Raw genomic sequence first — 15,381 nt, forward strand, 5'->3', positions numbered from 1 at the left:
TGATTAAAATGTGGAGAATAAATTTGAAATGTTGAGACTTAAGTCCAGATTTCAAGAATGTAGTTAAAATGTTCAATTTAACAAAATTTTTCAAAAGCTTCAGTTTGATACAAAACTCAAAAAGTTTAGTGAAGACAGTTTCCTTGAGTTTTCTCAACTTTGTTTTTGATCCTGATGAAACGCTCTGCTTCATTATATCAGAGGAAATCACTGATTGTGAAGCAGTTAATTATAAATTTATAGATCACAGATGTTTAAGTTACAGATTTTATTCCCAGAATCTGTTTAGTCAAAGTTTTTGGTGCTCAGTATCTTTTATTAAATTACCAAATCTAAGAACATTTTTTTATAAACGAGGCCCCAGATTGTTTTAACAGTTCGTTACCACAGAGAAATGCTGTCACCTGTAATCAGTCTTAAAAGTTCAGTTTCAGCCTAAAAAACTGCTTTATTTTCAGTATTTTGTGTCTTTACCCTCCACTGATGACAAACTCATCAGATTTAGTTTGTTTCACAATAAAACAGCTGCTGCTCAGTGATCATTTCTCTTTATTGTGCACAATTAAACATGAAGGCAGAAAGAAGCATTTTGAAAACCGAGTCAGTGGAGCAGGACTGAACGAGGACTCGACGTCTCCACTGCACCAGCGTGTCCTTCTGGACTCAGTAAAGACTCTTTAAATCACGTTTATGGTTGGTGTGGGGCAGTAATGTGCTGACGCAGCACTCGTCTGAACCTGAAGGCCGCTGGCAGGAAGAAAAAACACAAGCTGTGATGAAACCTGCTGCTGGTTTTACATCATTCACATTAAATTACACTTTTAATTCAGATCCAGTGTCCTCGTTTCACGGGTTCTCTGGTTGTGTTTCAGACCGTCCGCCTGCATGCAAACCTCGTCAAAAGTTGATTGGTCAGAACCACTCTAACAAAATCTTGTCCCTTGTCTACAGATTTTGTGTTCATATGCAGATATTTGTTTATAGAGATTCATGTTGCAGTACTGGGACAAAACCGTAGTTGGTATCTTTATTTTTTTTTTTTTTACTTTTCTTTGGTAGGACATGATTTATCCCAAGAATGAACTTCAAAACTGTCATTTCATTGCATTCTATTGATCATTTTGGAATTTTTTGAATATTTTGAATTAAAATGCTCACGTCGTTCTCTTACAGTTTTAGATACAGTTCCTCAAACAGCCACTAGATGGAGCTTAAAGAAGACTGACTCGATTTAATTAAAATTAACGGTGGAAAAAAAACTACTTTCTCTTTTCGCTTATAACAAAGTGGTCACTTGTTAAAGTTGTCTTTTTTTTTTACAGTGTAAATGTTTGGACGGCGTGCCGTTCGGTCCAGTTCTCGTCGTGTCCTGGTGCAGTGGAAACGTCTCTCAGCGTGTTGTCCTGCCGTCAATAGAACCTGCTGCACTGAAACTCAAGTCAAGTCACGTCACTTGTTCAGGTCAGGTGTTGAGGCGGCGGAGGCCTCCGGTCACAGGGAGGGAGGAGGGGAGTGACGATGCATTCAGGTGATACTGTAAAAACCATCGTGACAGAATTCAGTTTTCAGAAATATCTGTGGTGTCAGAACAAAAATGAAATTTAAAGCCTGCTGTTTGTTCAGGACAGAAATATGCTGATTGTGGAGTTCATGAAAGATGAAATCTGAGTCCTGTGAGGTCAAAGATTTTTCTTGTAGATGTTTGAGTTGAGTGGAGGATTTTCTAGAATCTGAAGACAGATTCTGTTTAAGACTTTCTGATCTGATCAATAATCATTCGATCATGTATCATCGTTGTTGCTTTGGTCCTGACTTCTCAGACAAGAGTGATAAATTTACTGAGCAGCACCTGAATGCACCATCATTAAACATTCAATGCTGTGTTGGGCGGGGTGGGGTTGTCCAGGTGAAGTGAAGGTGGATGATTGACAGGCGTGGTTCAGCAGGTGACTGGTGGTTGGTGATTGGCTGTTTCATGCATCTGTGAAGATTCCTCTGCACAGAGAGAGACGGCTTTCTGTGAGGCGTTCAAGGAACTTAAAAGGTCACTTCAGTATTTTTGACAACACTGATGAATATCAGTGGAGCGCAGTGCCGTACCTGTCCAGAGACGGGTGCTGTAGAGAGGGGGTGGGCTGTCAGAGGAAAGGGGTGTGGCCTATCCTCGACTGTTTGGTAGACGACTCATTCCAATTCTGTCGATGGGAGGCGGACTGACTCGTCGCCGTGGCAACTCGACTACCTTGCTAGAAGCACAAAAAGAAAGATAAAGGTGAAAACACTGTTGACGTGAAAACATGTGAGCACATCGTACTGAAACAACAAAGACCGGTTGTCTTACAGCCAGTACACACGATACTGGATTTAAATTATTACAATCACTCTATCAGAACCAACAGACAGGCGATGAACGTTTGTCTTTGGGGGTTGTTGTTTTATTTAAAGTTCCCATGAAGTGAAAATCAGTGTTTTAGGAGTTGGTTCATGGAGATAAGCAGTAGGTGGCGCCAATTCTCCAGTCAGAAAACGGTTATACGATTGGAGAGGATGCTACATGAGCGCCAGTGGGACCTCAAACAGTGAATAACAGTGTAGAAACCTGTATTGCTACGTTCCTGTCATCCTACCTCTGCTTGTTGGTTCCCTGTTTGTTTTCCATGGAGCTGACTGACAGGCGGTCCAGCGGGGCGTTGTTGCCGGGGAAACTCCTCTTCCTCTTTGGCTCCATGACATCATTCTCCATCCTCACCAGGTCGTCCAGTCGAAGCAGCTTCGCAGTGAGCTCCTCCCCTGCCTTCACCCCTCCGGGACGAGGCCGAAGACCCGCCAAAGACCTCGACATGGGCCGGTCTACACGCTGGAACACAAGGACAGGATGGGATGAAGATATGTGCTGAAACTTCTGCCAACATGGAGTCTGGCATCTTTAAACAGAGCAACAAGAAAGATCTGAGTCATCAGCAGAAAGCTCTGTCTCTGCAGGGATCCCTGTGTAACACTTTAAATAACAACCTGAGCCTGTCAGTGGTGAAACCCGTTCACTGGACCACTGTCAAAAGTTGTTGACCCCACTGGCCAGTTCAGGCCTTGTCACAGCGCTGTGCAGTAACTCGCCACCTCCAGTGATTTCAGTGAGGGATGAAGACCAGAGGAGACAAAAGTCCTCACAGTCTTTACTGCAGTAGAAGTACAGATACTTGTGTAGAAGCAGAAGTACTGATCCAATTTTTTACTGCAGTAAAACTGAAAAAATTTCAGGCCCTAAAATGTCCTCAAAGTATAAAAGTAAAAAGTCGTCCTCTGGAGAACATTTCTACTGACCGTATCTGTTCAAAGACAACTGAACCTCTGCTTTTCTCCTCCACAGAGTCTCCCTCTCTGTTTTGCTTCAGCTTTTTACATCTTTTTTGTCTTAAGTCTTTTATGTCTTGGTTGGTCTTTTACATCTTTTTCATCTCTTTTGTTTTGCTAAGTCTTTTCTGTCTTATGTCTTATTTGTCTTGTTACATCATTTATCATCTTCTTACATTCTGTTTCGCCTTGTGACCTTTTTTTTTCGTCTTTCTTGTCTTGTTGTCTTTTAGATAAAAAAAAAATAAATAAAGTAACAAGCCTGTTTTGAAATGTAAGGAGTAGAGAGTAGAGATCTTTGTAAAAATAAAAAGTTGTCAGAAAAATAAATATTCAAGTAAAGTACAGATACCTGACAGATACTGAAGTCCAGTAAAGATTATTACGGCAGAGGGGAAGCAGTTTCGATCTCAGCAGTAAGAGTAAGAAAAGGTTGTCACCTACATGAACACACAGATTTTACTGCCCAGTTCATCATCATGTTAAACTAGTGACGGCTGCTGCCTGACGTTGGTCAGTCAAATAAAAGGGGACGGCATCACAGGACAGAGAGACAAACATGGAAGAGCAGATAATGCTGGAGTCTGAGTACCCAGAACTGCACAACACGTTGAGAAAGACGTACAAAGACAACCAGAAGAAAAACTGGGCTTGGGACAAACTAGTATATGCTATGGTTTAATTCTGGGAATCAGGATTCTCAGCAATGCACAATTAAATTATTTCTTATTTCCTGGGAAATATAATAATGGGGAAACTGAGACAAACATTCTGAAAAAAATTTTAAAATATTTTTAAACCTAGTCCAATATATTTAGGTGTATTTTCTTCAGTTCAACAGTTCACACCATTAATGCAGTTAGAACAGTAACCTGTGACTCCGCCTTCCAAATCAGAACAACACAACATGACTTCTGCCACCAACTTTCTGTGGAAAAATGAAAGAAAGACACCTGAAATATCCCAAGGACTCCATCAGCTTTGTTACAGTTGTTTGGTTACCATGCAGCGGTGTGAGACGTCTTTGGACACAGAAACATGGAAAAATAGATTCTAGGTTGGAAAAATATTGAAGTTACCCTTTATCAAGCAGCAGAAGATCCAAAACACTTAACCCGGCACAGTGCATGGCTGTGATATAAGATGGATAGAGTGGGATGAGTCTATGTACTGAAACACAATGGAAGGATAAGATCAGATCAGACACGCTCCATAAAACCAACATGGCCGACTTCCTGCTCCTCCTCCATCTTTTATTTTCTCTCAGGGAGTCTCCATATAGAAAATATTTACCTCAGCAGAGGAAGCCCACCCTACTCCGCGCCTCCACCTCGCCTGATGTTTTCATACGTCAGGACTCCATGTTGGGAGTCATGCGTTACATCACGACCCTGACGGCGAGCAGTTTGTGACTTCCTGTCCGCCCGCTGCCTCTCCCGAGTCACACGATCAGATTTCGTCCAGACTAAACAGAAAACAGCCTCAGGTTTGGAGCTCGCAGCTGTGCGTCAGCCTCTGCTCTGATGTTACTTCATCTGATATCAGCTCAGGGGCCCCTGAGGGAGGGGCCGTTTGTTCTGGCCCTCAGGATGGTTTGATAGGACGCAAACTGATCTGCTGCTTCACCGTCTCAAATGTAGAGAAGTGAAAAGTCCAAGATTTCCCTCTGAGATGGAGTTGAGTACAAACTAGAATCAAATGGAGATATGCAACTTTACTGCCGTATCAACTTCAAACCATTTCTATAAACCCTGCTGTCCTCTCAGATCCTCTTCAGCGACATGACGTCTCTGTGGTCCTCTCTACAGGACATCCACAGTACTGACTGTCTGTCCACCTTCAAATATAATTTTTAAACTGATTCTGTCTCTAATGCTTATGACCACAGTCGAGTAGAGTGACTTTTTTCTGGTAATCTGTTTATTTAGAATCCTGATGGTGTCTAGTTGAGAATTATTTGCTCCAATGATTTCAGTGAAAAAAGCCTAAAAACATCACAACATGCATTACAATTTTATTTTTAGAAAAGCTGTGAAATCAGGCATTTTAGGCTGCAACAATCCCAAAAACAGCCTGTAAAACCCTGGACACGTCTGGGAGTGACTGATGATCATGAGACATCATTAACAGAGAGAAGGACCACAAACCAACAGTGACAGTTTTGTTAAACAGTAGTTACTTTGGTTTTTCTTTGCTTTTAAAAGTCATCTGTCTGTGATTCTGTAGTGACAGTAATTCATTTAGTTTGAGAGGTGGGCAGAGGTTGGGGTCTGAGGATGGACGGGTGTAGCTAGTTCATTTTAATCTGAGTCTATAGGTTTGTGTGTGTGTGTGTGTGTGTGTGTGTGTGTGTGTGTGTGTGTGTGTGTGTGTGTGTGTGTGTTCTGACCTGAGCAGGCTGGACTCTGAAGCCGTCGACGCCGCAGTGCAGCAGAGTGATGAACAGCAGGCAGGAGGACAGCAACGTCTGCATCTGCACAAACAACAACAACAACAGTATGTTCAGGTGGTCACTCCTCCACACCCCTGCCAACAACAACAACAACTGACAACTTGAAAATATGAATCGGTTATCTTGGACGTCACCTCTCAGCGAGGTGCATCGTCACATCTGCTGCATCAGTGGAGCCTCTGAAAACCTCTCAGACCTGTTTGTCTGTGAAGATCCTCAGTCATCCAGAGGGATTTTCACACTGCACTTAGCCCCCAGGCTAAGAGCTCTCTTCACCTGGGGTTAAGTGAGCTTTCACACTGACATGTTCCTGGGACATTACAAAGTGAACCGAACCCCAACTTTAGCCAAGGTCTAAAGCCTAGCCGGGTTATCTCCGAGTTTGTGGGGTTATCCTCTGACTAAACTAACTAAACCCTAAAATAAGGCTAGTCCAGAAGGACCACGCCAGCAGAGAAGAGATGGTTGAGGGGATTCAGGACAAACATGCAGCCTGATACCTAACACACTGATCATGATGCTAAAGCAAAGTTCACCACAGGCTTGAGCACAGATGAATCCCTGAAATATGTCAACCAGCAGGAAATTCACTTCTGTCAAGTCTAGACTTTTCATTGGAGATATATATTATTGATATCTATTTTTCTGTGTTCGTCATACTCAAGATCAAGTATTCCAAGTCTGTTTTATAAATATATCCCCTGGAGTCCTGCCACCAAGGATGATCACATAAAGTGTTCTGTATCGTCTGGATAGAGAAATGCACAAACAGCAGTGTTCTTTAGGAAGCAAACATCGACACCACCATCATGAAACACCTGACACACGTCTCCAAAAACACGTCCTTCACTCAGACCTGAAGGCTGGCTGGAGGTCAGACAAAGTGCTCCAAGGACAACATCAGGATCAACCAGTAACCCTCCACCAGCAGACTGACCAATTAAACACTTCTCTCAGCCATTAAAGACGTTTCCTGCAGGGCTCAATAAGGATTTCCCACTTGGCCAGGGCAAGTACACATATCAGGCAAGAAAATCTGGCAACTCAACCTGGCAAGGGTTTAAAAAAATATATTTAACTGATTAAGTAATTTTTCATGTAAAATTACAGAAAATGCTGTTTTTAGGCTCTCAAATTGAGATTTATTATATATTATATAAATTGAACATTTCTGGATTTTAGACTGAAAAAAAGACATTTAAAGAATTTAAAGACATCACCCTGGACTTTGAAAAACAGAGATGAACATTTCTCATTATTTTCTGACATTTTATAGCCATTTCAGCCCCACATGAAACCTAAAATTAGTCTTTGTCGTAGTTTTATAACAGCTAATTAAACAATTTGTATGGGGACGAGTAAAAAACTGACTTCAGGAAAGTAGATTTCTGAGCAGTAAAGTTGAACCCTGTCTCGTCCTGTCTGACGCAGCACAAGACGCTGCATTCAGCAGCTGATTTGAAGTCCTGGAAGTCTGACTTTCCTAGCTGCACCTGAACACAGCAGAAGATTCACTAACATTTGAGAGGTCAAAGGTCACAGCTGCCAGACAACACATGAGCTCTGTCCTGTCCTGAACACTGACAGTCACTGTGGACAAATATTCAACATTTTACACTAAATCATATAAAACCAGTGGACATCAGACTTATTTTATAGTTTCCCCAAGATCGTTGTTTCGTTGTTGACACTTTGACCAACACATATCATTTATTTAAATTTTCTGATCCACTTTATGCAATGCATTGTGGGACAACAGTGTCCACTAACAGCACCCTCAGAAATCATTAAAGAAAACATAAAATAATTTTTGGAGTTTATCAGTGTTTTATTGTTGCCTTCTATGACTTGGACCTGTTGCACACACACACACACACACACACAGCAGGACACTTTTAGCTCAGCTGACGGCTGTATTGTGTGTATTGTCCAGCAACATCGGCTAATTTTAGCATTTTCCATCCCTGCAAATAAACGTCTTTTGACCGTCACATGCACGCTCACTGATGTGCACGCTCCTGCATTCCCCCCGACACACACACACACACACACACACACACACAGTTTCTGTGTCTGAATGTGTTTCAAACACTTGTTGTCAACATCACACACACACACACGAGGTGAACTTCTTCCATTCACACCACTGCTGATGCTGACGTCCTGCAGCGCTCAGTCATGCACGTGTGCACACACACACACACACACACACACACACACACACACACACACACACACTGCAAATTCTTCCATTCACAAAAATACACCGTGTTTCCTCCCTGCAGTCCAGCAGCAGGCTGAACATCAGACACCTGAATGCAACATTTTGACACCTTTATTTTGTGCGACAGCCTGCAGGTTTGAAGATTTTTAAACCAAACTGATGTTAAAGGATGAACATGCATTAAACCTTTTTGCATGCAATGCATGTTCACCTGTTCAACATTTTAATTTATTTCACTAGAAAAGCTTCATCAACATTTTAAAAACTTTTTTAGGCAGCAATGACACAAACAACACAAGACAGGTGACAGAAAATATGCCACACATCAGAATAAAAGAGAAATGATTTTAAACTAATGCTCATTTCAGTAACACATCATTTAAAACATTTATGCAACCAAAAGAGAGCAAAGAGTTTCTGCAGCAATGATTCAAGTTTTCTGTTATTAATCTGTTTGTTTGACAGAAAACTGACACACAAGAAGGAAGCAATGGTGCCACTTGCAGTTAAACATCTACAGTGTAAAACACCAGATTAGAGTAACAAAAAAAAACCAAAAACGTTCAAGTTAAACTGAGAAAAATTTAATGTGAAGAAAAACTTTTCTGGAGCAAAGTTTGGACATTTAGGCATTTAAAAAATCACTCACTGAAAACTAAAATATTTTGCAGTGTAACACCTGCAGGATTGTGAACCTGCACACCTGCATGTCACACACACACACACACACACACACACACACACCATACCTTCAGTCTGGAGTTGAGTCTCTCTCAGGAGGAGTGTGTATGTGAGTGTGAGTGTGTGTGTGTGTGTCCGTCCGTCCTGCTGCGTCGTCCCTTCTGTGTTTCTGAGTCTTCACATCAGGTTTTATAGCAGCTGCCCGGGAATCTCCTCTCCAATCAGCAGCCTCCGCTCCTGTGACATCACTTCCTGTGCTTCCCTTCTTTTCCACTGTGTGTGTCTGACATTTCGTCATCAGGATCATTACCTGTTAATGAACCCTCTGGGGAGCAATCACCTCCTCCTCTTCCTCCTCAGACCATCTCTCCTTCCTCACCTCCTACCACCTCTCCTCTCCTCTCCTCTCCTCTCCTCTCCTCTCCTCTCCTCTCCTCTCCTCTCCTCTCCTCTCCTCTCCTCCTGGAAACACAGTTTTAACATGAACACACATATCTGTAAAATTGTCCACAGAGTCCTGTAACAGTTCCCGTTATTCCAAAACCCCAAAAGTCAAAAAAAAAATTTGTCCGAGAGCCCATCTCAAAAACAAACGCCCACTGCTCTGAGGGCCTGTTGTTCCAAAAATACACATCATGATTAACCCTGGAGTGTTTTGTCCGTAATATCTTTGTGTATTTTGACATGCACACATCAGGTGACCGTCATTGTCACGGTAACAGTAATCAACATGTTGTGAAACGGTTGCAGTTTGGTTAGGTTCAGGATAAGATCAGGGTTCGAGTTACACAGTGACTATGGGGGGAGCCCAATTTTCCGGTTTGCACCGCCACTAAAAAATGTCACGTGCACGTGCACATATGTAAGTGCACATTCTAACATTCTACTATTATTACCACAGACAGTTAATACTGTTAATAACAGTTCATAGAGGTTAAATGACAAACTTTTCAAAATCAAAGAATACATTTATTAATCAGAGCAAAAAACAAGAAACTAAATCACCAAATTAGCAGGCAGACACAGGCAACGTTTTCTGCTTCACACTCGAGGACGTTACTACGTGAAGTATCAGAGCCTCGTAGAGATAGATGTTTTTTACTATATTTATTTTTTTCAGGAACATCATGTTTTAGAACTCTCCTCAAATGTCCCAAAGTACACTTTCAGGGGAGCTGAGCTCCTCTTAGCTTATTATATATATATGGAAAGGATTGTGCTTTGAGTTGAAATAAGTACATTAGTTTCATACTGTACCTACACTATACCAGACTGATATTTTAAGAGCAATGGGTTTTAGTTTTTCAGTATAACTTTGATCAGCCAGCTTTTCGCACGTTGCTAATGCGACAAAGAAAGAGATTCTTCAGTAGTTCAAATTCTTTTTTTCTTTTCTTTTTCCCTGAAGTTACTCAGAAGTCAAGGTAACCATATTGTTAGAGACAGGGTTGCCACCCTTCCCATATAATATGGGATCATCCCATATTGAACCATAAATTACACTGTCCCTTACTGAATCAATACAGGGCATGATTTATCCTGTATTTTTGTGCACCTCTCTAATGCGTAAACTTCATCTTCACATTTTTGGAATGATATAAGAAATAAATAATCAAAACAGTTTCCCGAAAGTATCTTATCGAGGATGTAAAATTATTTGTGAAAAGGACAAACGGTTGACGCGTGCTTTTTTAAAAATGACAGCGAATAACTTTAACTTCAGCCGCCCAGAGAAAGAAAGAGGCTCTCCAGCTACAGATCTGATTAACCGACAGACCACAAGTGGATCCGTCCTGAATCTTCTGTCTGATCTGTCCATCTGAAGCAACAGTCAGCAGAGGAAGGTTAGAGGACACAGAGCGGAGTTGTTTTACATAACTGGACTTAAATCAACAACAAAATACGACGTGTACCATACAGTGACATCTACCAATTAATCAACCTTCAACTTTTAGGGGCAGAGATTTAAGATTTGTTAGCTAACTAGCAACAACTTGGTATGTTGAGTTATGACAACCACACTTTACAACGTTCCCAACATTATGGAGATTTCCAAACTGTGAGACCTCAAAAATAATGAGAATTTCAATACCAAAAAGTTTTAGACTTTATTTCCTGAATTTTGGTGTCTTAATGCAACACAACACATAAAAGAAAACTGATGTGGCAGATTTTACAAAATGCCCCTTTCCTTAAAAATTTTACTTCAAAAACAGGAATTCTTCTTAGGATGGTTTGGTGCAGCTGTATTATTGTCCTGGTGGAAACAGCAGACTTTAAGAGTCGGGTAGAGCTCCAACACACCGTACAGAGTCAGAAACAGATTGTGATACTGAAAAGGGAAAAAAAAAGTGTGACAAACTGTGAGAAATCAGGAGGAATACAGGAGAATTGATGAAAAATGGTCTCTTGATAAAATCAGGAGGGTTGGCAAGAACGGCATCGTGTCCCTCCTCCGGTTTCATCTGGACTTCACAGTCCAAAAACTGCAAACTCAAAAATTAGACACGGGAAAAAGAACAACTTCCAACTTCATTTGACATTTGAATTTGCACAAAGAACAGTAAATTGAAGCTGGCATTAAAGAGGTACTGCACAATCAAACATGTTTTCTAAACTGTAAATTAATTTACATTACTGCATTGTTACTGTGATGAAACACATGAATATTGTTGTTAATACTGACACGTCTTAATAAATTGATAAAAATGTGCATTTTATTGGTTGAAAAATGGCTCAAAACACCACATAGTGTTTTAAATCATAGAATATAATTACTGACTCATTATTTACTTCTAATGTTAGCCTGAACAGCTAAGTAGGGCTGAAACTGACTGTTACATCACGACTCGTTTAACCTCAAAGTTTTGGACTTGTGACTTGGTCTCACCTCTGCCAGAAGGTCCACTGACTAAGAGACCTGCAGGCTCTCCCGGGACTCGTCCTGAACGAGTCAGACTCAGTTTCTTTCTGTTCCGTGTTCAGTCCATCTGCCTCCCAGTGATTTTTTCTTCTTTGTGTTTCTGTTGCTAGGGATGACGACGAGGCCCTCTCCCATGGTCAGCGTCCCCCTGGGGACGGACTGACCTCCGCTCCGTCCCTCTATTCAGTCTTCGCTCCATTCATTCAGGACGGAGGATTGGCTCATTGAGAAAACACACCTGGGTTAATAACAGTAATGACACCACTGCTAACACGCTAATAATGATGGAAAAACCTCCTCCGTCCGCCTGCCCGCTAATTACTGACGACCTTCTCTGCTTGAGGTGATGTCATGTTACCCCCTGACCCCCTCCACTCACCCCTCCCTCCCTGTCGCTACGGGAACAGAGTGGATGGATTTAAATACAGGTAAGTAGAAGCAGATAAACTGATGACAGTGAGTTTGGGGGATAATTGTGAATCCCTGCAGCTCTCAGATCAGCTCGTCTCCTTCAAAAACATGCAGCTGTAACAGACAGAGTCCTGGTGTAATGTGAACCACCTCCTGAAGCACTGTGGGATACCATGCAGTGCAGGATGACCAGCAACAAGAGAAAAAGGACAGTGTCAAACATTGAAAAATTATAACTTGACAAAATTAACCAGGAGGTTCCAACAAAGTGACAGGTCAGGAACGGTCTTTACTGGGGTTGTATCAGTTTTATTTAAATTTTTTATCTATTTAATCAGGAGTAAAAGACTCACTGAGATTAAGAATATATTGTCAAGACTGTAAGTCTAGTTAAATATGTGCACTAAAATATTTAAAAATGATATATTTTGTTAAGTTTTGTACCTACATTAGGTGTTTACAGACTGTGGGACAGTTCTAAGAACTGTTGGACGTCCACCACCTTTTTATTGATTTGGTACCACAGGAACTATGAACCGTCATAGTTATTAGAACGGCATTTTGGGAAACCTTTTGAGTTCCTGTGGGTACGCTTCCAGTACAAGAGGAACTTTAAGTAACATAAGTGTTTGTTGATTGGTCAACACATGAGCCAACACAGTACCAACAACCCCCATTTTTAACCCCTTATATAAGCATTAGCTGAGTAAACAACAGCTCATAACAGCTTATAATTATTTGAAAAATGGAGCAAAAATGGACTGTGTGTGTGATGGAGGAAATACAACCATTTTGACTCAAAGTGACAACATTTCCTGTCAACTTGTTATATCAGGCCTCTGCCACACAGTGAAGCAGTGCAGGGAGAAGATCAAGAAACTGAAACAGGATTATGAGGGAAAAAAGACACAACTGAATCAGATCTGATAGAACAACAAACATCTGGTGCACTGGAAGCCATGTGCTGCTTAGCAGTTGGCTTTTAGAGGCCATCGCCTGCTGGGAGCTGCAGTCCACCAGTGTAAACCTCTGCAGAAGGTAAGAGGCTGCTTGTGCATTTAACATATAAAGAAAACTGTTTCCGGTAATGTAATGTTACAATAACCGAATGTTAAATTTAATGACCTGTCTGCAGTGCTGTAGTAAGAATATGAAGTGCTGCCAAACTGCAGTCTTCTCGCTCTTTCAAATGCATAAACTAAACTCACACGTCTATTTTCAAACTCTGTTATATTCATGAAACCCACAATGCACAGCTCCAACCACACCATCTTCTATCTTGTTTAGTTGTTGTCATAGTAATGGCTGTTGTAGTATGTTGCAGCCAACCGCCAACCGCCACTGTAAGGTTCTTATTGGTGGTGCAAATGTGAATAGAAAAAAAGTCCTTGAAGGTGTGTTTAAAGGTGTTTCTGTGTTCTGCTCTTCAAAGGCTGCCCAGAACTGTTTGGTGTGAAAAAACACCTATAATCCCAAACATTTCCAACAATATTCAAACCAGAGAAATCTGTAGTTGATTCAAGGTAACGGAGAGTTTCCTGTTAGCCGCTAGTTGCTGTAACTTTCAGGAAAACACTGGACACATCAGAGAATGAGGAGGGACGTCAGGGACTGTGACTAAAAACATTAATAAAACATTAGTATACAACGTGTTCTCATCTCATCTCATCCCATCTCATCACATATCGATGATTTGTTACCACCCCTCAGTGACTGATACTGAAACACAAGGTCAGCAGCTCTGTATCTGTTGAGTGATTATTAGGAGTTATTTCATCAAGACAAGCAGAAGGTGGCACCATTTCCACCTCAAAATTGTACTTCAGTACAGTATTTGAGTAAATGTACTTAGGTTATAAACCTTTGATGTTCTTCAACAGAGTCGTTCTGGTTCTCGATGTGAGAACATCGTGTTTAATCGTCTCTTTCAGCTCAGTTCTTTGACTTGGCTGCTGAGGTTGGACACGAATCTGGAGGTTAAACTCATCCTGGTAAAGTTTAAACTCACATAAGCTGCTATTAAAGGTGAGGCAAATACAGGTGAGTCATGACTTTGGCTCTGTTTTATTGGACCAGTGTCCTCTGTAATATCACTGTGGCAACAGGGACAACATGGCCACATGGAGGACTTGAGGAGCCAACATGGCTGACAAAATGTTCTGGCAAAGCAGCGTCACAATCGAGGTTCGATTTCCACTCATGAAAGTGATGATTTAACACCTGACATCAGTCCATCCACAGTTAGAGTTTTCAACTGTTTCTGGACTAATTTTAGTAAATTTTCAGTTGATATTAAGGTTTTGGTGATCAGAATCAGCCCAGAATCATCCTGCAGCCAACGCTGGCCCAAACCTGTTCATACAGACCAGTCAGAGAGAAAGAAAAAGCAGATCGAACTTGCATGTGTGGAACGATCTCCAAGTGGACTTCAGAAGGTAGAATCAATCCAGGCTCTATAAAGACCTTGGACCCAATGTCAGTTACACAGTGGGTATCCTCCTCTCTATGTGTTTGATTGTGGCTTATTTTGTTTTGTTGTGTTGTTTTTACTTCTTCCAGTTTTGATGATAGCTTGACAGAACTTCCTGTATTTGGTCGGTGGTTTCACTTTTAACATCTGAAAGGTTTGAGTCTGCAACAAGACAGGTGTAAAAAGGCCCTGAATATCTCTGATTAATGTCGTCATCATAGCTGATGATGTTTTAACAGGACATTATGAATTAACAACAGGTACAACTACAGATCCCATAAAGTTTTGACTTATATCCAACTGAATGCAGTACAAAGACAAGATATTTAATATTCAAACTGTTCAAACTTTATTGTTTTTGTAAATATACAGTCATTCTGAATTTGATGTCTGGAAAACATTTCAAAAAGTTGGGACAGGAGCTAACTTTTATAGGAAGAAAGAGATCTTCAAGGGTCTCAACAATTCTAAAAAACTCTTTCTTCCAAAAAGGGTTCTTTGGATAAAAAATGTTCTTAATGGAACCCTTACTCTTACAAAGAACCCTGGGCAAACCCTTTCTTGAAAGAAGCTATTCTCAGAAGCAAATGGTTGTGAGTAGAACCTCAGCCCTTCAGGAAGAACCTTTGTGGAACCCTTATTTCTCAGAGTGTAGATCATTAAGCAGCAGTGTTTAACAGTGCTCAGTCCCAGAGAGGAGATGTCCGTCCTCAGAGAGGAACAGAAAGTGTGTCTCACTGGTTCCCTGGAGGTTCTGACACTGTCCTCTCCTCCAGCTCCATCCCGTCCTTTCGTTCCTGCTGACTCTGCGGTCTGATTGGCCGTCACACCCGATGATTCACGGAGGTCAGATGACTCACGTCTTGTGA

General features: G+C 41.2%; 1 protein-coding gene across 1 annotated transcript; it reads right to left on the bottom strand.

Annotated features, from left to right (window-relative positions):
* Positions 1 to 52: 52 nt before the first annotated feature.
* Positions 53 to 8,866, bottom strand: ostn (osteocrin). Its single transcript, XM_084716477.1, has 5 exons — positions 8,777 to 8,866; positions 5,741 to 5,824; positions 2,628 to 2,857; positions 2,101 to 2,246; positions 53 to 1,995 (listed from the first exon to the last, which is right to left on the bottom strand). The coding sequence occupies exons 2-4, from the start codon at positions 5,822 to 5,824 to the stop codon at positions 2,159 to 2,161; spliced, it is 402 nt and encodes a 133-aa protein (XP_084572603.1). The 5' UTR covers positions 8,777 to 8,866; the 3' UTR covers positions 53 to 1,995; positions 2,101 to 2,158.
* Between the last annotated feature and the right edge of the window lie 6,515 nt (positions 8,867 to 15,381).

This window comes from Lutjanus erythropterus, chromosome 4, assembly GCF_056507025.1.
Source record: "Lutjanus erythropterus isolate fLutEry1 chromosome 4, fLutEry1.hap2, whole genome shotgun sequence".
NCBI classification, from domain to species: domain Eukaryota; kingdom Metazoa; phylum Chordata; class Actinopteri; order Lutjaniformes; family Lutjanidae; genus Lutjanus; species Lutjanus erythropterus.

Excerpts from the sequence above, each read along its gene's own strand:
- ostn (XM_084716477.1), bottom strand. The coding sequence starts at position 5,824 with ATGCAGACGTTGCTGTCCTCCTGCCTGCTGTTCATCACTCTGCTGCAC. Across the intron at positions 2,858-5,740 it reads TCAGAGTCCAGCCTGCTCAG|CGTGTAGACCGGCCCATGTC; the intron begins GTCAGAACACAC and ends CTTGTGTTCCAG. Across the intron at positions 2,247-2,627 it reads CAGGGAACCAACAAGCAGAG|CAAGGTAGTCGAGTTGCCAC; the intron begins GTAGGATGACAG and ends TTGTGCTTCTAG.